At 60.8% G+C, this 21,443-nt stretch overlaps 1 protein-coding gene across 2 annotated transcripts in view; it reads left to right on the top strand.

The window, feature by feature from the left end:
• Positions 1 to 19,416, top strand: part of SLC9A3 (solute carrier family 9 member A3) — a 39,533-nt gene extending 20,117 nt beyond the window's left edge. Inside the window, exons 2-17 of one of the 2 annotated variants that reach the window (XM_019744591.3) lie at positions 1,799 to 2,101; positions 4,317 to 4,477; positions 6,207 to 6,285; positions 6,950 to 7,127; positions 7,686 to 7,906; positions 8,991 to 9,193; positions 9,640 to 9,729; positions 9,824 to 9,894; positions 10,699 to 10,828; positions 12,707 to 12,822; positions 13,361 to 13,490; positions 13,667 to 13,843; positions 14,121 to 14,193; positions 14,410 to 14,523; positions 14,832 to 15,075; positions 16,385 to 19,416. In XM_019744591.3, the coding sequence (XP_019600150.2) occupies positions 1,799 to 2,101; positions 4,317 to 4,477; positions 6,207 to 6,285; positions 6,950 to 7,127; positions 7,686 to 7,906; positions 8,991 to 9,193; positions 9,640 to 9,729; positions 9,824 to 9,894; positions 10,699 to 10,828; positions 12,707 to 12,822; positions 13,361 to 13,490; positions 13,667 to 13,843; positions 14,121 to 14,193; positions 14,410 to 14,523; positions 14,832 to 15,075; positions 16,385 to 16,388 (2,294 nt within the window). In that variant the 3' untranslated portion in view covers positions 16,389 to 19,416. Of the gene's footprint in view, positions 1 to 1,798; positions 2,102 to 4,316; positions 4,478 to 6,206; positions 6,286 to 6,949; positions 7,128 to 7,685; positions 7,907 to 8,990; positions 9,194 to 9,639; positions 9,730 to 9,823; positions 9,895 to 10,698; positions 10,829 to 12,706; positions 12,823 to 13,360; positions 13,491 to 13,666; positions 13,844 to 14,120; positions 14,194 to 14,409; positions 14,524 to 14,831; positions 15,080 to 16,384 lie in introns of those variants that run through there. The other variant, XM_019744592.3, reaches the window with a different exon arrangement.
• Positions 19,417 to 21,443: the final 2,027 nt, after the last annotated feature.

The raw sequence follows: 21,443 nt of genomic DNA, 5'->3' as shown, positions 1-21,443 counted from the left end.
ACCTGCTGAGTCTGGCGTCTGGGGTGGGAACCCAGGACCTGAAGGGGGTTCTAATGAGCTTGGCTGTCAGGGCCACAAGCCACAGGGAGGGAGGGCACGGCCTTCCAGATCTCTTCCCAAAGCACTGGACGGCCTCCAGCGTCCCAGGGCCCAGGACAGTGCAGTGTCCTGTCCCAGGAAGAGGCTGTCCCATCCCTCCGTGCCCTTGCCTGCAGCTAGCCCTGGGGCAGGTGCTGCCAAGGACAGGGCTCTCACATGCACTGTCCTTTCTTACCCTCGTCATGGCCCCTCCCGAGCCCAGAGAGGACACCGTCCAGGGCCACGGGCCTGGAAACCCCACTGAGGCCAAACCCTCTGGCTGTTGTCCAGCTGAGCAGCCAGGCGTGGCCAAGGGCGTCCAGGGAAGTGGCCTCCATGTTCAGAAACAGCCTCCCTCCTTCCTGGTGCCACGCGTCACGCCCTGGCAGCTTTGGGAATCCTCGGCCACACGGCCCCCATCAGGGTACCCCAGCTCTGTGGGCTTCCTGGGAGGCTGCCCGGGGTGGGATGTCACACGGAACGGCTGACCCTGATCCGAATGCGAGATGCATGGCGGGCTGTGGGGGCTGCAGGTGCTGGGCCTGTCACTGAGATGCTCAGTCGCATCGGAGAAGGAGAGGGGAAGGGGAGGGGGCATGGGCGTGACAGTGAGGACACAGGACAGGAGACCGCCTTGCTCCCCCATAGTGGCCCTATAATTACAAGTGAGGAAACAGGCCAGGGAGGAGCTGTGGCGCTGGCTGGGTGAAGCGACCTGCCAGCAAGGGTGTGGGCGGATCAGAACCAGCAGACCCACCCCTCCAGCCTTGCCCAAGAATTTCCCCAGAAGGGGTGGGTCTGCGCAGGGCAGGACCCTCGTGGGGCAGCGCCCTGTGCCCTGCGCGGCTGGGGTCCTGGCAGCTCAGGAGACGGCTCACCTCAGAGTTTCAAAGGCCTCTCAATAAACAACTTCGTGAATGAAAAGTCAGTTTTGCCAAATGTTGCCCAAGGGGTCCAGCGCTTCTGTCAACATTCCAACTACTTTGAAATGAGGCTTAACACGGAATTCTTGTCACTTTTTTGGAGTCTTAACAATAGAACAAAGAGAAATGAGCCATGTAGGTCTGTGCAGGCGGGGGTCCCCCCACCCTCACTCCTGGCAGGGTGGCAAGCCCTCGGTGGGGAGAGCTCTGGGGTCCCGTGGTCCCCGGGAGCTCGAATGTGGTCAGTGCAGCTAGTTCCTATTGGGGAACCCTGGACACCCCGGCCCTGGAGCCTGTGTGCTGAGAGCTGTGACCCAGGGAGAGCCAGGGAGAGGCCTGACCTGCATGGGGCCCCTCAAAATGCAGCTGGACTTCAAGCAGGGCAGGCTTGGCACCTCAGGACAATTAGGGCGAGGGTAGACCGTGGTCACCAGGTGCGGGACGGAGGGACGAGGGCCAGAATGGGCCACATGGGGCCTAGGGACGTGGGTGCCCTATGCCCTTCCCACCCAGCTCAGCCTTTCATTTCAAGACTTGGCCCAGCCTGGCTGTCGTCCTCCTGGGCTCCCCATGGAAGACAAGGGGTCATTCTCTGGGTAGGAGGCGGGGAGACCCCTGAGGAGGATGTCCTCTGGCCAGGTCCTGAGGAGGCGGCTGACAGCCGACTGGCTGGGCCTCCAGGCCACGTGAGTGGGACAGAAGGAAGCGTTTACAGACTGGATGTGGGGCCTTAGTTTGTGGGCCCGTGTCTGTCCTGTGGTGCCAGGATGGCCCCCTGATGCCCCCTTCCCCCACAGGCTTCCACCTGTCCCACAAGGTCACCAACGTGGTCCCTGAGAGCGCACTGCTCATCGTGCTGGGGCTGGTCCTGGGCGGCATCGTCTGGGCAGCGAACCACACCGCCTCCTTCACGCTCACGCCCACCGTCTTCTTCTTCTATCTGCTGCCGCCCATTGTGCTGGACGCCGGCTACTTCATGCCCAACCGGCTATTCTTTGGCAACCTGGGCACCATCCTGCTGTACGCCGTCATCGGCACCGTGTGGAACGCGGCCACCACAGGCCTGTCCCTCTATGGCGTCTTCCTCAGCGGCCTGATGGGTGAGCAAGTGCTGCCGTCTACCAGGAGGGCTCTGGGGCGGTGACATCCGGGTGGGCTCTGTGGGTGGGCGACAATGGGTTGAGCGCTGTGAACAGGTGACATCGGGTGGGCTCTGGGGCAGGTGACAATGGGGTAGTCTCTGGGGCAGGTGACAATGGGGTGGGCTCTGCAGGTGTGATTAGTTACAGTTATCAGCGATGCTTTAGGAAGTCAGGACATACCTAAAGTTACATGGCCACCTCTGACAGCTGGACCCAGGGGAAAGTCTCGGGGTTTGGAGCAGGGTGACTGGCACCCGGGACATAGCTGGTCTGGCTGGGCATTGGCCCAGAGCAGCGCCTAGGGGCCAACGAGTCTGTCCTGTTCCTGGATAAACAGCGCTAGGAGGGCAGGGTCCACCTGTGCAGACCAGTGGCTCAACCCCAGACGCACCCCTCCAAGGAAGGGTTAGCTTGGGCCGGGCCACAGATAGACCTGGCAGTGGGCATCCTGAGTGGCTGTGCAGGTGGGACAGCCCAGGGACAGGCCGTGCAGAAGCTCCGGGCAGCCAGGGAGGCCCCTGCAGCAGGGGAGACTACAGATCTTCTTGCCCGAGGTAGACGGAGGGTCTGGAACACGCAGCTTACTGGCCTGAGCCTGCAGTCCAGCCCACAGAACCATCTTGTTAGGACCAGTGGGGGTTGGACTGTCCTGCCAGGAAGGGCAGGCTGCTCCCAGCCCCAGGGCGCTTCCTGCGTAGAGTGCAAGCTTCTCGAATGAATCACGGGCTCCTGAGGGTCCTCCACAGCTCGGGCTGATGTGCAGGGAGGCGTTTAAGGACTGACCAGCTTGGACGGCAAGAGTGCGTCTGAAAGCCCCTGGTGCTTGCACCCAGGAAGGACAATGCTGTCACATCTGCCCACTGACAGCATCTGGATGGAAAGGCAAACGCTATCCCCATTCCAAAGGGGCATTTAAAACTCACTGGACGCTGGTTCTTCTAACACCTGTCACCTCCTCAAAGCACTGTGGGGCTTTTGGAGCTCTCAGCAGACTGCCTTTGGGGGGTAAAATCCCTGCACAGACCACCTTCTCCCAGGGGACCCTGGGGGCCCGTCCCTGAGGGAGAACTAGGCTCCTGTGGACGCCCTGACCAGCAACTTGGGGCAGCGTCCAGCCCACATGGACTCAACTCTCCCTCCCTCAAGGTCTGACTGGCTCTCGGGCCCCTGGGGTCCACTCAGGGTGGGGAGGGGAGTGGACGCCAACAAGGCAGGTGAAAGGCCCCAGCCAAGTTCCACTGACCAAACCCGGCTGGAAGCAGGCGTGACCCCCCAATGAGGCCACAAGGGCATCGACATGCGCCACCCCGAGGTGGGCCCGTGGCTGGGAACCAGCATTTGCATATGGCCTGTTGGTGACCTGGGACCTGAGATCCAACGGGGAGGTTTACAGAGGCTGAACGTGTGTCGCAGCGTGGCATCTCCACCATGAGCGAGCAGCCGGGACGGTTCCTTCCAGGGCCTCCTCCCTCCCCCAGCCCTGCTCCTCCCCCACAGCACCCCATGCCTGTCATCCATCGCCCTCCCCTACTTGCCCCGTTGCTCCTGCAGTCGCTCCTGTTGGGGGCTCTCAGGGTTTCCCCAGGGCAGTCACGGCCCCCAGGATCCACCCCATCACCTCCCTTCATCCTGAGTGTGTGTCCTGGCTGAGACATCACTTCCCAGGGGAGCCTTTTCCCACCCTGTCAAGTCCCTGTCCCCTTCCCTGCATCTGTATTCACGTTGCCCTAGGCTGCCAACTCCCCAGGGCCGGGGTCTGATGGCATGTGTGATGGCCCGGCACCTATGTGTAGCAGGCTCCCAGGTGGGCTGGCCAGGTGGAGTCAGCCAGGCCTGAGGGGAGACGAAGGAGAGAATCCGGGGCAGCCATCTCCTGGGGATGGCTGGCGCTCCGCCCTTTTCTTAAAGGGCTGTGTGGCCCAGGGAGGAAGGCCGGCAGAGTGACCCAGGTCCCCACACCGCCCGCCAGAGCCCTAACACAGACTGAGGCCCCACCCTGGTGGCCCCAGCACAGCAGTCACCAGGCCAGCAGCCGGAGGGAGCTCCCAGGAGGGAAGGCCCCCTCTGGGTCCTGGTGGTGGTCCGTGTGGGGGAAGGGCGGGGGGAAGCAGGGACGGGGGCAGTGGGACCCGTGCGCCTGGCCCACGGTCCCCGACGCCACTTTTGCTCCCAGGAGATCTGGACATCGGGCTGCTGGACTTCCTCCTGTTTGGCAGCCTGATCGCGGCGGTGGACCCGGTGGCCGTCCTGGCGGTGTTTGAAGAGGTGCACGTGAACGAGGTCCTGTTCATCATCGTCTTTGGGGAGTCTCTGCTGAACGACGCGGTCACTGTGGTGAGCAGGGCGGGTGGGATGCCACTGAGAGTTGGAGCGTAGTCACTGAGCGGCACGGCCAGTGTCCCTGGGTGCCGTGAGCAGGGAGGGTCGGCCAGGTCGCCCAGAGCCCCCTGCCGGCCTCGTGGTTCACCCATGTCCCCCAGGTAGCAGCTTTCACAGGGTGGCCTCTGCCCCTACTTCCTCCTAACTCGGGATTACTGCTTGTTTTAGTCTGATTTCTTCATTCTTCCACAATTCTCAGACACCCCCCCACACACACACTGCATTCCTTCACAGGTCACAGTCCCACTGTTGAAATCCTACGGTCACGGGTCCCAGAGTCCACAGTTGGTGGCCCCTATTCCTGAGTTTCTAAAGAGAATTAATAAATCAACAAAATCTCAAAATCTCAAATGCGGGAGGGGGTCAGCCGGCACTGATGGTGTGCCCGTGAAGGTGCTTTTTCCTCAAGGAGGTGGCCTGGCATCGGGCAGGGGTGGAGGGTCCTTCCTTAGAACAGGAAGTGAATAGAAGATTTCATGAACCGTGAGGAACTGTCTCAGCATCATGGCCATCGTGCAGTTTTTGAAACCCATCCCCAAATTTGGCCACGACCTTGGGGAAGTGAATGGTTAGTAGACGGTGCATCTCTGAGCCAGCTCTGGGCCAGGCCGCACGCCCACTGTCCACTGCTATGGCCTGCAGACGGCAGACACAGTGGAACCTGCAGCTCCCTCCTTGCTCTACAAGTGTCTGCAGCAACTCTAAGAAATTCTCGCTTCTCAGGTTTCTTCAGGGTGTGGGAGAGTGAAAACGGGCAGGGTCTATTGCACCAGATTTCTTACATAGCAGAGGACACATTCTCGGGGGAATTGGAGACTTAATCAGAAAGGCGACACGTGGCTCCCTTGGGGCTGGGATACTCGGGACTGTGGCTTTCATGTCCCCATCGCCAGGGGGTTCTCAGCGTGTTTCCTACACGAGGCCCCATCTTCCCTCCCACCTGGGTTTCCACGAAGAAGCTGGGCCAGCAGTAGTCTGGTCCTCAGTGACCAGCATGTGTGCCGCCCCTGTGCACAGCACCTGTGTCCCCTGTTGTGAATACAACCTTAGACACCCACCCCCAGGGATCCTGGAGGGTGCAGACTTGGGGGCACAGAGACAAGCTTCTTCCCGAGGCCTTTAGCTGCCCAGGGCAGCCCCTCGGCTTCTTTGAGGTGGGGCCTGGTGCACCGCTCAGGAGAGCTCAGGCTCAGGAAACACAACTATATCCATGACCGTGGCCTAGGATAAGGTTTCTGGGTGTTTCTCTTGTCTTGTGGGATGAGGTTTAAACGTCAACACGAAAAGATGCCAGGGGTGTGATTCCACATCAGGGGGCAACATAACAGCAAAGTCACTAAAAATGGAACTCTGGGTTTGTCTTGGAAAATGAAATTGAGAATTGGACGCAGTGGGTGAGGCTTGTGGCCACCTGCCCTTGTTTTCCTGATGGTAAGAAAGGGCCAGGTTTGCTCCTGCAGCTGCAGGTTCCTGCCAGAAGGTTCTGCCTCCCAGAGCCCCTGCTGGCTCGCCTCTGGCCTTCCTCCTGGTGACCATCATTGCCCCGTGATGCTCCTTCAGCCAGTGCTTTTCAGGTTCCAAAGTAGATGGCTGCTTTGGGCTCAAGGCCTGGGGCCCGAGACAGGGAGGGGTCAGTGATGACCGAGGTCTGACCTCATGTCTGGTTTGCTTCTCTGTCCCCCAGGTCCTATACAATGTGTTTGAATCTTTCGTGACGCTGGGTGGTGACAAGGTGACTGGTGTGGACTGCGTGAAAGGCATAGGTGTGTGGCTGGCGGGTCCACGCGTCCGGGGGATCCTGGGGCCGTGGCCCTTCTCTAGAATGTGGCCGCCTCAGGGCAGGTCTCTGTGGGCCGCAGAGCTGGGCCAGGTCAGGCTTTGGTACCAGGCCTGGGACCTTTGGCTTGTGCAGAGCAAGGTGTTTCCACATCAGAGTCTCAGTGGCGGGCCCTCCTGGCCCTGGAGTGTTTCACAAACACAATTTCGCTGGGTCCTAGCCACCTGGGAAGTAAGGGTCATTGCCCCATTTGACCCACAAGGGTATCGGTTGTGCATCCTGGTGTCCTGAGGGGTCCTGGGCATTTCTCTGGGCATGACTGTCCCTGGGCACCCAGGACCCCAGTCCTTGCTGCCAACCCATGCCAACGGTTGGTCACGGTGCTCTCTCCATGATGGGGCGGGGCTGGGCCTCCTGTGGGCCACAGGACGGTCTTCTCCCCAGCCTTCCACCTGGAGACTGGAGCTAGACCAGGCCTCTGTTCCGGAGAAGGGGCCTCTTGTTTGCTGAGCTGTTGGCGCCTCTGTGGGGGGGTTACCAGGCAACTGCCATGAGGAATGGCCGGCCCACACCACAGGGCCGCAGGGCCGGCTCGCTGCAGCCACAAAAGGCCATTCAGGCGGCCCAGCGTCGCATCCTTGCCCTTGCAGTGTCCTTCTTCGTGGTGAGCCTGGGGGGCACGCTGGTGGGGGTCGTGTTCGCCTTCCTGCTCTCCCTGGTGACGCGTTTCACGAAGCACGTGCGCATCATCGAGCCCGGCTTTGTGTTCGTCATCTCCTACCTGTCCTACCTCACCTCCGAGATGCTGTCCCTGTCGGCCATCCTGGCGTAAGTCCTCCCAGAGCGTGCTGCACCCCTGGAGGTCCGGGGCCTGCTAAGGGGAACGGGGGCGAGGGGAGGTGGGAGCAGCGCCCGCACCACCCCCACCCCAGCGGAGGCACCGCCTGTCACCGCCCCTTCTCCAGCGCCTGTCAGCCTGGCCCACTTCCCAGGCTGGGTGGAAAGTCACTGTGGGGGCGAAGAATTTGATCTATTTAGCTTTTGAAATAAGGAGTTGGCGTCCTCACACAATTGTCCGAGCTGCAGGCTGCTCTGAGCCAAGGGTTGGGGCTCTGGCTCCCTGACCCGCAGGCACCACACCCCAGGTGTCTGCCCTGAGCCCCCTCAGACCCCCCAGCTGTCTGGCTGTGGCAGAAACAGGCAGCCTGCTCTGCCCAGAGGGTCACGAGCAGATGGCAGTGATGTGGACTCGGGTGCAGGTCAGGGCACCAAGCCCTGAGGAGGAAACTTCGCAGAGAAGGTGGATGCTCCAGGGGCAGCACAGGGCCCTGTAGGTCAGGGTGTGCGGAGCGGGCCCCGGCCTCACGCGTGTCGGTCGGTCCCCAGCATCACCTTCTGTGGCATCTGCTGTCAGAAGTACGTGAAGGCCAACATCTCAGAGCAATCGGCCACCACCGTGCGCTACACCATGAAGATGCTGGCGAGCGGGGCCGAGACCATCATCTTCATGTTCCTGGGAATATCAGCAGTGAACCCCTGCATCTGGAGGTGGAACACGGCCTTTGTGCTGCTCACACTGGTCTTTATCTCCGTGTACCGGGCCATCGGTGAGGGCAGGGCAAGGGGTCCTGGGGTCCACGGTGGGAAATGGGGGTCCGGGCGGGGGTGGGGCGGGGAGGATGGGGGATGGTGGGGCGACAGCAGTCATTGGCTGTGGGGAGTGGTGGGAACCAGGGAAGGACAGGTTCAGGAGCCCCTGGGGAACCTCAGACTGGCCGTCAGTGGTCCTCAGTGAAGGTCTGGGCCTTCTCCCAGCCTTGTCGCAGTGAGACTGAGGTAGGACAGCTGGGGGTCAGGATGGAAGGTTCCAGAAGGACCCAGGGGAACCCATTTGATTTCCCACTGACTCTGGATGTGTCAGAGTGACTTGGGGACAGTGTAGTCGCTGAGGAAATGGACCGTGGCACAGGTGAGGTAGGACCTCCAGCTGCCCCCACCCAGTACCCGTCATCTACCCTGATGTGTGGTGCCTTGGGGGCCATGACGGGGGCCACCGGGGGTGACACCCTGTCCTCCCCCAGTCTCTGGGGACTGAGGGCTCCAGGGAGCAGATGCCATGGTAGGGAAGGGTCGGTTTCTTCCTGCAGCCCTCAGCGGGGGCCTTTGGTCGTGGTGCCCTCCGAGGCACCGAGGGCAGGGCCTGGGTGGGTGCAGTGAAGCCTCGCTGAGACCTGGGAGGGCGATGGTGCCCCGTGGCACCGATGGTCGTGGTGCCCTCCGAGGCACCGAGGGCAGGGCCTGGGTGGGCGCAGTGAAGCCTCGCTGAGACCTGAGAGGGCGATGGTGCCCCGTGGCACCGAGGGCAGGGCCTGGGTGGGCGCAGTGAAGCCTCGCTGAGACCTGAGAGGGCGATGGTGCCCCGTGGCACCGAGGGCAGGGCCTGGGTGGGCGCAGTGAAGCCTCACTGAGACCTGAGAGGGCGATGGTGCCCCGTGGCACCGATGGTCGTGGTGCCGTCCGAGGCACCGAGGGCAGGGCCTGGGTGGGCGCAGTGAAGCCTCGCTGAGACCTGAGAGGGCGATGGTGCCCCGTGGCACCGAGGGCAGGGCCTGGGTGGGCGCAGTGAAGCCTCGCTGAGACCTGAGAGGGCGATGGTGCCCCGTGGCACCGAGCTCACGCCTGGGCCGACAGGTGTCGTCCTGCAGACCTGGGTCCTGAACCGCTACCGCATGGTGCAGCTGGAGGCCATAGACCAAGTGGTCATGTCCTACGGCGGTCTGCGTGGGGCCGTGGCCTTCGCCCTCGTCGTCCTTCTGGACGAGAAAAAGGTCAAGGAGAAGAACCTGTTTGTCAGCACCACCATCATCGTCATCTACTTTACTGTCATCTTCCAGGTAGCGTCTGCGCCGGCCCTGCCACCCTGGCCAGCCCCCGCCTGCCCTCCGTGCCCCAGCCCCACCGGCTGCCAGGGGCAGGCACCAGGTCAGCGAGCCTTTCCAGGCTCCAGGCCCCAATTGAATTTTACAATTTTAGTAACTAGGAGCCGTTTTGTAGGTTTTCACGTGGCCCCACAGGGGATGCAGTACCAGCCGGCCTAGAAACATCCTTGCTCAGCGTCGCTGGTTAACGGAGCCCCAGTTAAGATCTCATCCTCCCCCTGGGCCTTGCTCTAGGCTTATTGGAGGAGCCTACCACAGGCCCTGGAGAATCGGCAGGGCTTTGCCCTGCCTCTTCCAGGATACGGGCTCTGCTTCACTCTGCTGGGTGTGGGGGCCCAGTGGGCTGGGACGGGGCGCAGGGGCCTGTCCCCACACTCAGGACAGGGCGCCCCCTCTCCCAGGGCCTGACCATCAAGCCCCTGGTGCAGTGGCTAAAGGTGAAGAGGAGTGAGCACCGAGACCCCAAACTCAACGAGAAGCTCCACGGCAGGGTAGGCGTGGGGGAGGGGGAGGAAGGGAGGGAGAGGGAGGGGGCGGGGCACAGGGCGGGCCTTCAGTGACCCCACCCACCTGTCTGTCCTCAAGGCTTTCGACCACATCCTGTCAGCCATCGAGGACATATCAGGGCAAATTGGACACAATTATCTCAGAGATAAGTAAGTGGCTGGCATGGCCCCTGACTAGACAGAAATGGGGACCTGTGGAGGCACTTTCGTCTGGGCTGTTAGTTCCCCTCCCTCTTCCTTTGTCTGGTGACTGTAAGACTGGCAGGTGAAGCAATGGCTGACCTTCACGTAAATTAGTCCCACAAAACCCTCATCACAGAACACTGCACTCAAAGGAGCCAAATGTTGGGGCCCCCTCCACCCCCTGGAACCCTCTGCTGCCCTGGCTGCCCTGCCTCCCCCAAGGTCCAGCTCACAGTGGAAGTCCCACTTTAAGTCTGTCCCAGCCACATCCTCTGGCCGGAGTAACTGGTCACTGCTGTAGTTGTGTTGGACTTCAAGCCTCCTTCTGGGTCTCCTGGTTCTAAGTGTGAGAGCTGGGGGTCCCCTCCCCTGGCCTATGATTCATGCGGGTACAGTGAGCCAGAGCTCAGGGCCTTGTCCTCAGCCCACCTTTCTGGAGGGTGCTCACTTTGAAAACTCTCTGCAATATGGAATTAAATGAGAAAACGGAACCCACAATTTTCTGTGCATTCAGAAAAGAAAGCAGGAACAAAGAACAGACTCGTGAAAGTGGCAAGATGTGCTTTGTCGCTTTAAATGTAAAACTGACCTTTGTAGTTGTTATAAATGGCACATAAAAACCAGGGAGAGAGAAGAGGTCCCATGCCCCCACAGCCCTGGGAGACCACGTTCAGTACAAGCCTGGGTAGTGGGCAGGGACCTCGCAGATTGTCCTCGCGGAGCCTTGCCCACTGCTGCCTGGTGCCAACACTCTCTGGTTTGACCCCCCAGATGGTCCAATTTTGATAGAAAATTCCTCAGCAAAATCCTTATGAGAAGGTCGGCCCAAAAATCACGCGACAGAATTCTTAATGTTTTCCACGAGCTCAACTTGAAGGACGCCATCAGCTACGTGGCCGAGGTACCAGGAAACTCTGCATGTTGTCTGTGCGGGAGGTGGGGGCTGAAGCAGGACAGCAACGGGACGTGACAGCAACTGGAGTCTGCCACGGGGCAGGGTGGTGGGGCCTCTGCCAGGCCACAGCGTGCTGTTCTCAGTGGCCCACTTGCAAGCACACTTGAGTCCCCGACACCCAGATGGGTTATGTCACTCACAGGGACTGAGGCACAGACCCGCCCCCAACACTGTTGTGCTGCTGGGTCTGACAGGTGAGGCCAGGTGGGGCGTCATGGGCCACGGCTCCCAGCGCACAAGCACATGATGCGCGTGCACGCATGGCGGGAGCGGCAAGGATGTCTTCCTGAGTGCCGTGGGGTGAGCGTGGCGGCCCCAGCACCTCCCGGTGCCTGTAGGTGAGCAGCACGCTCCTGCGCCCAGCCTGCCTTCTGGGAAGGCTCGCCACCAGCTGGGGGCCATGCGTCCAGGTTGTGGTGTCAGCAGGCAGCAGGGTTCAGGGAGCGTGTGGCAGGATGAGGGACGAGCCTGCTCTGTGGGCAGCACGGTGACACCAGCATGTCACGGTTCCTGACACCAGCTGCCTGGCGCCAGCCCACAGCCACTGTCAGGACTCAGGACGTGTTGGATGGGACACGAGTCATGGTGGGTCTCAGGTCAAGCCCCACCCCCATGGGACACATGGCCTGGCGGACTCTTCCTCAGTGGCCACACACCTGATGGCAGAGCTTCTTAGCTTCTCAATGCACACGTGTGACACCACATGACCATAACCGTGGTCACCAGGCCGCCTCTGAACATGCGTGTCCTCGTGTGCCCCTGGCACCTTGCAGTGGCCTAGGTCCAAGCTCTCTGCTCCCCGGTCCTCAGTGTGGCTTCCAGGCTGCCCCCACGTGGCCCTACTGGGCTCTGTCACCCGATGCCTACAGCACAGGGCCCCTCCAGACCGCTGCCCAGAACTCCTCTGAGGGGCTCTGCCAGGCGGCCACAGCTCTGCGAACCATGTAGATTTCCCACCGTCCCTTGGTTCTTTCCCACACCGGCTGGGGTCTGCACAGCCTGCTCTGTGCTCCTATGGGAACAGTGGGGTGCTCAGCAAACCCTGTGGCCTCCATGCAGAGGGCAGTTAGGGGCCTGGAGGCAGCTGCTTGTTCAGAGGGGAACGGGTCCGGCCTCCACCAGGCTCATGTACCCCACACACGCTGGGGATCCCTGAGCAAGCACTGCCCCAACCCCACTGCACAGAGACCCCTAGAAGCTGCTGCAGGCCTGGCCCGTGTGGGTGATGCCGGCTCCAGGGGCCCCACCCTCATCTCTACCCGCCACAACCAGGGCCCCAACCCCACGCCCGCAGGCTCCTCCAACATCAAGCCTGCTCAGGCAGCCCCTGGGGGCGTGTGAACCGCAGTGTTGTGAGGGACAGGGCACCAGGTCTGCCCACAGCAGGCTGGCCCCACACGGCCGCCCCTCCTCTCAGGGGTTCCCCGGTACACGGCTCCCCGTACCCACAGCAGCTGGGCTGTGACTCTACCCTGTGGGGTTTCAATCTGATTCAAGTCTGATGGCGGCCTGAGGACTCCTTCCTTGGGGACGGAGGACAGCTGGCTTGGACCCCCAGTGGGGACAGGGGCTGCCTTCCGAATCCGGTGGGTCTGTGTGCTTCCCGACACTCCCCATGGTGCCGCTGAGGTGCTGTCCCTCACACACAGTGTGCCTTCACGTGCTCTCCCACCCAGTGGCTGACCTCTCAGGTCCAGGACGGCTTGGCTGTGGCCTGGAGTCTCGGCTCTGCAGGGGCTGAGGTGTTGTGGGGGCCGCTGCAGTCCTGCCTGGGGTGCCTGCCCTGCGTCCTCATCCTCGCTGATGCAGCCTGTGTCCTCACAGGGAGAGCGTCGGGGGTCCCTGGCCTTCATCCGCTCCCCCAGCACGGACAACGTGGTCAACGTGGATTTCAACACGCCACGCCCCTCCACCGTGGAGGCCTCCGTGTCCTACCTGCTGTACGTGTCGCGGCTCACACAGGCTCCCCCGGGCACCTCACCTGGCACGCCCCACTATGACACTGGGGGCTGCTGTGGGAGGGGCCTCCCCATCCTGCTCACACCACCATGGGGCCCTTCAGACACCAGCCATTGGGCATCTTGGGGCAACTGAGAGGTGTCCGTGGGGAAGTGGAGGCCCCCAGCTTGGTCCCCATGGGGGTGGCGCCAGGTGTCCCCTGTAGAGACAGCCTGTTACTGCAAGCACTGATGCAGGACCTGACGGCGGGGGGCAGGGAGGGCATCCACCTCTGTCAGGCCGGCTGCCTGCGGGGGCCTTTGGCCAGCGGGACTGTCCTGGACCATCAGGTGGCATCCAGGCACTGGGCAGGGGCAGTGGGCGCAGGGCGCTGCCCGCTGGGGCTCCGTGGGGCTGCGCTCTGAACACAGGTGGGCCCGTGGGGCCCTGTGGGGTGTGCCTGAGCAGCCTTGCAGACCAGGGGCGTGGCGAGGGCGTGGGGTGGGCTGGTCAGAGCGCGAACGCCCGGTGGCCCTGCAGGAGGGAGAGTGCCAGCGCCGTGTGCCTGGACATGCAGTCCTTGGAGCAGAGGAGGAGGAGTATCCGTGACTCAGAGGACATGGTCACCCACCACACGCTGCAGCAGTACCTGTACAAGCCGCGGCAGGAGGTGGGCACCCCGGCCCTTCTGTCCCCTCCCCGGGACGCAGAGCAGACACCACTCAGGCCTGGTGGCCCTGGGGCTCTCCTGTCCTGGGGCCGCCTTGGGGCAGAGAGGCTGGGGGTCCCGTGTGCCCAGCCTGCCAGCTACGGCCAGCTGTGCCCTTCCGGCCCGTGTCCCCCCAGTACAAGCACCTGTACAGCCGACACGAGTTGACTCCGGAGGACGACGAGCAGCAGGACAAGGAGATCTTCCACAGGACCATGCGGAAGCGGCTGGAGTCCTTCAAGTCGGCCAAGCTGGGCTTCAACCAGAACAAGAAGGCGGCCAAACTGTACAAGCGGGAGCGCGCCCAGAAGCGGGTGAGGGCGACTAGGGGATGACGGGGGGACCGCAGGATGACAGGGGACCACGGGGTGAGGGTCACGCAGGATGTGTGGGGTTGAGGTCACCACACGATGGAAACACCAGGACAGCCCCTTGGGACAGGTCTGGGCAGGGTCTCCACAGCCCGCCTCACCGAGGAGGAGGCCCTGGAGGGGCTCTGGGCTGGGAGCAACGGGTCCCCAGGGAGCCACTAGTCAGGGTCCCAGTGGCCGTGGCACCCTGACCTGTGAGCGGCTTCATTCTGATTCTCAGAGGAACAGCAGCATCCCCAACGGGAAACTGCCCATGGACAGCCCCTCACACAACTTCACCATTCAGGAGAAAGGTACCTACTGGGCCATGGGGGTGCTTGTCACAGGGGCTGTCCTTGCGGGGAGACCCTGCCCTTCGGCACTGGGACCTCTGCAGGCTGCTGCCCTGCTTGTCAGGGTGGCAGTGATGACAAGCCTCAGGGCACACTGGGAGTGGTCAAGGCCATCAGTCAAGGGCCCAGGACCTGGGTCATCTGCATCCCCAGCCCATTTCCCTCCTTTGCCACCAGACTTGGAACTTTCTGACCCAGAGGAGGCCCCTGACTATGGTGCTGAGGAGATGAGTGGGGGCATCGAGTTCCTGGCGAATGTCACCAGGAATGAAACAACGGACTCCCCCTCAGGTGAGGGGCCGGTGGGCCTCTGGTCAGTGCACAGGCCAGCAGAATGGGGGTCTAGGGCTGTGCACCTGCAGGGGACAGGCTGGGGTCTCTGCTGTGAGAGAAGGGAGTTGTCACCTGTCCTGCCACAGTGTAGGGAGGGACAGCCTGGGGTGGAGAGCCTGAGTCCCCAAAGGCACGTGACCCTGACCTTCCAGGTGACCTCCAGGTGATGGCTGCAGGACGTGCTGCTGCCGGGCCCCGGGCAGCACCCTCCCTCTTATTGTGCTGGGTGGCCTGGGAAGCTCATCAGCCACTGCCCTTTCTCCTAGGAATTGACAACCCCGTGTTCTCCCCGGATGAGGACCCGAGCATCTTGTCCAGGGTGCCGCCCTGGCTGTCCCCTGGGGAGACGGTGGTGCCCTCCCAGAGGGCCCGTGTGCAGATCCCCCACTCTCCCGGCAACTTCCACCGCCTGGCTCCCTTCCGCCTCAGCAGCAAGTCGGTGGATTCCCTCCAGCTGGCCGAAGGCCCCAAGGAGCAGCCCCACAGCTCCCCGCCCGAGTCCACACACATGTAACCGGCTGCCCCTCCCTGAGCCCTAACACCTGCTCTCTCCGCAGCTCCTCTCCCAGGCGTCGGCCTTTCTCGGCCCTGGACCTGAGCTTCTGCACTTTCTCCAGCAGCTGCTTTCCTCCTGCTAAGCCTGTTCCCACAAGCCTCTTGTTCTGGGCATTTCTTAGGGGACCGTCTGAGTCTCCACTTCTCCAGCTGGGATGTTAGAGGATCTGACTGTTTTAGCTTTGATTAGAATTTACTGTCAGTTGATCACTAACTACTCTAGGTGTTTAATGCTTATGGCCAGACAATGAAACTAAGTCACGAGCTCAGAGGGGACTGGGTACTGGCAGGTCAGGGGTGCTGTGTGGAAAAGGAACATGTGTTTCTCCCTTAAGGCTCCAGGGCCCTGGGAAAAGCCCACATGACAGAAGTGAGTCCAGGAGAAAAGCAGCAGGTCCCTTTTACCCTCATACAGAGAAGAGTTCAGGGGAAAGGTGCAGAGAAGGGTCTCTAAGGGCTGGAAAGAGAAGGGGTGCCCAGCAGCCAGCCGCCCAGCACCCTTGCTGCAGGCCCTGTGGGGTCAGGAGAGGTGGGGAGAAGTTACGGCCAGGGTGGTGGGCAAGCCCCATTCCAGGAGCTGCAGGGGTGTTCTTGCTGGCTCCCAGGAGGTGCTGCCTGCTCTACGCCTTCCACAGGAAAGGGCGTTCAGTCCCCTTGGGCAGGGTTTTGGGCTTACTTCACATGTCCCTTGAGTGATTGTTGGGCATATGGGAGGGAAGGGAACCCAGCATAGGTCAGGCAGGCTCACAGGGGTTTCACGTTCCACCTGAAGCAGGACACCTGTTTTTCTCTCCTGAGAACACGGAGAGGGGCAGTTATCTAGGAGGGGGACCAAGTCATACTGGCCTTGTAGGCACAGTGGTTTCTTGGTGCACGAGCTGGGCTTTCTCCTGGACGTTTCTGGGACTACAAGTGACGGTGCACAGGGATGCGTCTCAGGGGCCCCACTGCCGGTCCTATCAGGGAGCTTGTGGGCAGGATCCAGCGTGCTTTTGCCTCCTTCTGGCTTCCTCCCTCCTGCGGTCTCCTCACTGGAACCCCTGGGTCTTAGATAAGGGCGCTGCACTGGGGCGGGCAAAGGAGACACCTTTCAAGGGTCTGGAGAGTCAGGCCCTCAGCTGACCCCATCACTGGGGTCACAGCCAGGGTGTGGCCTCCAGGTGTCCCAGAACATTGCAGGTGGTGGGGGTGGGCCCCAGGCTGGGTCTGTGGGGACTCTCCTGTGCCCCCAAGTGCCCCGCGCTCACGCTGGCTTCCCCCGCAGGTGACACGGGCTCCGACGCGCCGCTGACTGGACGTTCCTCCCCGCGCGAGGTCCCGCCGGAGGCCGAGAAGCGATCGCGCGTTCCGCCCCATGCCCCGCCCGCCCCGGCTCCGGCCCCGCCCCCGCCCCCGCCTATCGCGCCCCCGGCCCCGCCCACCACCCAGAGCCCGGCGTCCGACCGCGAGCCAGGACCGGCGCCTGCGTCGGAGGCGCGGCTTGCACTGGAGGCGGGGCCGGAGCGCCGCCGGCTGCCTGGCGCGCACGCGCGGTCGGCGGCGGCGCGCCGCGTGCACAGCCGGCGCTCGTTCCAGCGGCCCCGCGCGCGCCGCCGCCCGGCGCTGCTCAAGCTGTCGTCCCTGCAGCCGTCGTGCCACGTGCCGCCGCACACGCTGGAGCAGGAGGAGACGCCCCTGTGACGACCGCGACCGCCGGGGTCCCCTCCACGGCCTCGGACCCGGGGGCCTTCCGCTGGCCCTGACCACTCCGGAGCCTTCCGGCCCTGGCCTGACGAGCCCTGAGCGCTCCCGCATCCAGACTGGGTGTGGGATCTGCCGCGAGCCGGACTCGGGTTTAGAATCGGCCCCTAGGGACCAAATGCTGCAAGACCTGAACCTCGGGATTACTTGGCGCCACGCGCAGGAAATGGACAGCGGCCAAGCCTCCTCCAGCTTCTGGGAGGTCTGTGCAGGTGCCCTGGCCAGGACACTGCCTCGTGGGTCCTTCTGTCCACCTGTCCCGGTTTTGAACTGCGCTGGCACTTGCGTGTTACTACGCCCATTGTCACCCCTGGCTCAGGGACAGGAAGGGCCCTGGGACTGCAGAGGCCGTGCTCCATGTTTGGTGTTTGAGTTGCCACTGTGTGTCTATTCTCTCATCAGCACTGTGGCGAAATGGACACCCAAACAAAATGAGAATTGCCCACTGTAATACCTACCCGATTCCAGGCCCAGGCTGGCCTCTCAGGCCCACATGCTGCTCACCCCCGAGGTCTGACGCCCTGACTCCAGGAGCAATTCACAGGCTGAGGGGTTGGGGACGCGCGTGCTGGAGGCCCTGTGTGATGACATCACATCCACTTACCAATTCTCTGAACCTACCTGTCACCTTACGGACTATGTACACTTGCAGAAACACCTTTGTTCATTATTTTTGTGTCAAGGCTCCCAGAGCCCAGCACTTGTCCTGCACGCGCCTGGGTCTCTGTGTGGCCGCCTCTGAGTACCAGCTACTGCCCCATGACCAAACACCTGGTCTCTGGCTTGAGCGTCCCACCTGACACTGGCAGATAGCCCAGGCTGGGTTAGAGGTTGTGCTGGCCACCTGGGTATACCCACACAGCTCCAGCTAAGTCGAGTGGGGCCTTCACCTAGCAAGCAACTCTGGTTTAGAATTACAGCCAGTCCTGGAGTGGCCCCTTCTCACCACAGCAGGGGAGAAGCTGATGGAAGCCCTGCCTGTGGGAGCTGCTGTTTCATGGAGGGCCAAGGGGACTTGGAGGGGGCTCAGATCCTTGCAAGACCCCTGGTTCTGCCCTGACAATGGAGCACAGACCCCCTGCCACTCTCTCCAAGGTTTCAGGAATGTGGCCTTAGAGCCCTCCATGCCTCTGGAGGGAGACTCCGTCCTGGGGTGGCAGTGAGCCAGGGATGCACTGCTGAGTTGCTCCTCCCCTGCCTTTACTTGACTAGGGTTTTGTGTGAGGAAGAGGTGGGGATAAAAGGGACACTCCTAGAAGCATTGCTAAAGCGTCTAGGCTCAGCTCTGAGCAGGAAACGAGACTTCGTGCTGTGTTCCAGGTTGCACAGCCACACAGGCAAGGACTACTAGCCGTTTGTAGGATTTAATGGTATGCACTGAGTCCCTAACGGAGAAGTCTACAATTGCTCGAGAAAAACAAGTGACAGCAAAAAGGACAGTCGGTGCAGCGTTTGCTCACCAACACAGAAGGCGCTTTACCGAGGGGAGCGGGGATGCTCATTATCTGGACCATCAGCCCAGCCATCACAAAATCACAGGTGAAGGAAGTTGGTTTTCAGTAGTTGTTCCCCACACTTTGCAACCATTTCAGTCACCTCCGAGAGCCACAAAACGCAGCTATGATCTGCACAGCACAACCTGCCCGTTAGTGATCCCAGGCCCGCTGGCATGTTTATAGGTAGGCGACGCTGTCTGCTCCCTGAGGCGTGGTTCGTCCCCAGCAGACCAGGTCCACAGCCCAGACGGTCCGGCACCACCATCTGCCTTAACAACCTACCTGGACCACTGGACCCGACTATAGGCTCAGACACTGCGTCAGGCAGGGTGGCTCAGGGGCAGTTCCTGGATGCCGTTTGCCACCCTAAACTGCCAGGTGGTGAATCCGTTTGACCCTTCAGCTCTGTTTCTGCGGTGGTCGGGCAGGTTTTGTTAGGCGACCAGCACAGAGGAAGTACGGCCGTAATGGAACCAAAGTTCCGGGCAAGAACCCTCACTCCCAGAATCCCAAGCGCCACATTTCAGTGCTCGAGAGAACTCTGTCTGCTGACAGTGTTAGGAGCCCCAAAGCTGTGGATACATTTCCTACATGAGAATTCTAGCTGTTGTTGTCACTGTGAAACAGTGTGAACAAAGTCTTATGAATGTATTTCCTTAGGAAAACTGTTGTAAAATTTTTTATTAGCAAAGAATGCCTATTTATTTACTACTGAACTTTGGCCTACATTGTGGTAGACTATAAAGCACACAAATTTAGGAGCTGATATTTCTCATTCTGTATCTTCTTGAAAATAATTTCATCACAGTGCTCACACGCTGTGTAGGGATCTTGTAAAAGGAGATTTAAAGGAAGAATTTCATGGAAACTGGAATTGAAATGTATTTTGAGTGGAGAAAATTGTGAATTTAATCTTGTGAACATGACCCTTGTATAACCCGAATCACACTCGATGTGCCTTCAAGTGCCCCCCATATGCAGCTGGCAGGGCCCGGGCAGGGGGCCCTCACACACCCTGCCGCGACTGCCTGATCAAGTCTATTAAAAACATTTTAAGGCATTTTTGGGTACAAACTGTTTCCAATGAGAAATCTAATAAAGGAGGACAGAAAGAGCAGTCCCCTGGAAGCCAACACTGCTCTGGTGCTAGAATAACACTGAAGCGTGTGTGTGTACACGCACACGCATGTGAGACAGATGGCCCTTCTGGCTGGTGTGTAGTCGTTGGACACACAGCTGTGAGCACAGCCTGGGAACTGGTCCCTCCCTGACCGACGGGCAGACACCCTGTCATGCAGGGTGTCATGCGGGGTCTCTAGTCCTGCTCCCCACATAAGAACTCAGGACATGGTGAGGCCAAAAAGAAACACCCACGGAGCTATAGGTAGAGGAGTCATACCACTATATTCCCGCTGGTGGCTGGGCCGGAGACACAGGTAGCAGGAGCCACACGATTTGCAATCCATACTCTGCCGCCTGGCAACTTAGCCACCATCTTCTTGCTAGCCCCCATTTTCTACTAGCGTAACCAAGGCAGTTATATTAGTGGCCAATGGCTCACTGGTTACAGCTGACGGCCAACTAGCCACAGCTGATGGCCATCCAATCACAGTTGATGGCTATTTACTACCTGAGCCAGCACCTTTCCACGTGAGGCCGAGAGCCTGGAAACAGCACTCCTGGCACTGTCCCCCACACACCCACCACTCACTCACTCCCTGTGACTCATCACTGCACAGAGGACAGGCCCTGGGGAGAAGGGAGCAGCACCCCAGCTTGAGTGGGAGGATAAAGCACCTGAGACATCCAAGGGGTGGGCCTGGGGTTGAAACGAGAGCTGAAATGAGAGCTGGTGGGAACAATGGGGTCAAGAGCCCAGGTAAACAGTGGGAATCTGTAGGGTCTAGAAGAGGCTGTTGGGGGAAACAGATGTGGGTGGACCCAAGAAACAGCCACGTACCAGCCCGTAAATGTCCTCATGGATCCCGCCTCCCAGGTGGACCCTGCCCCAGGGGACCCTGGCCCCTAGATAAATCCCGCTCCCCCAGGTACAACCACACAGCAACCCAGCAATCACCCCCAGGTCATCCTTGAGGTCTCAGTGTCACATAAACACATCTTTCATTTGAATGAAGTTGGGAATGTTTAAGAAAGTAGTGCATCCGAGTGGAGTCCGCAGTGACTTTCTGAGAAGTCTGACCACCATTTCAGTTGCCAGAAAGAAGCTGCCTGAGGCTGTCGCAGGAAGCACCACAAACTGGTGGTTTAAAACAAAACATTAGGACCAGACATCAGAAGTTGAGGTGGGAGCAGGGTGGCGCGCCCTGTACCTGTAGGGTCCTCCCAGCTCTGCCATCTCTGCTGCTCCTAGGCTGGCAGAAGCATCGCTCCCGCCCCCCATCTTCACCTGGTATCACCTTGTAAGGACACAATCACATCAAATTACGGCCCCTACCTCCCCTCCTCATTGTGTCCCCGGTCTGTGCCCTGGTGGCACCTGTTGTTGGGTGCCATCCTGACCGAGGCGTGCCCTCACAGGAGGGCAAGGCAGGGCAGCCCTGGGGTTCCCCCGCAGCCACGACTGGTCTCCTCTGCACAGACACCCCCGCGCTTTCAGGCCCCGTGTTCTGGGGTGTCCTCATGGCAGCAGCCTGGCCTCTGCGTTACACATACGAGAGGGCCAGCACTCCAGGTGTGGCTGACTGGCAACTGTACACACGTTCTCATCAGCTAAACCAACACCGTCAGGAGCCCCCAAGTCAGAGAAATTTACTAACTTCAAAGCTGTTTTTTCAGCCAAACAGCAGGTGTTTTTACACAGTGACCCAGAGACTTGGTGACTCGATGGTGGCCCAAGGCAAAATGAGGTAGTTCCCGGTTCGGGCTGCAGGCTGCCTGTCCTTAAGCTCAGGGTACTTGGCAGCCTGTGCGAGGCTGGCACTGGCCTTCAACGTGGACACCCATTGCCCACCCACCAGGAACACGGTTCCCCCCACCGTGCCAGCACATCCGAGCCTGTCCCCGTGATCACGTGCACCCACTGCGGGGACTGTGCTGACACTGGCATTCAGCTTGGCAGCCAATGCT

The sequence above is a fragment of the Rhinolophus sinicus genome, chromosome 3 (assembly GCF_057876585.1).
Source record: "Rhinolophus sinicus isolate RSI-liver-muscle chromosome 3, RSI-T2T, whole genome shotgun sequence".
In the NCBI taxonomy this organism is placed as follows: domain Eukaryota; kingdom Metazoa; phylum Chordata; class Mammalia; order Chiroptera; family Rhinolophidae; genus Rhinolophus; species Rhinolophus sinicus.
This window is presented reverse-complemented; position numbering and strand designations above follow the sequence as displayed.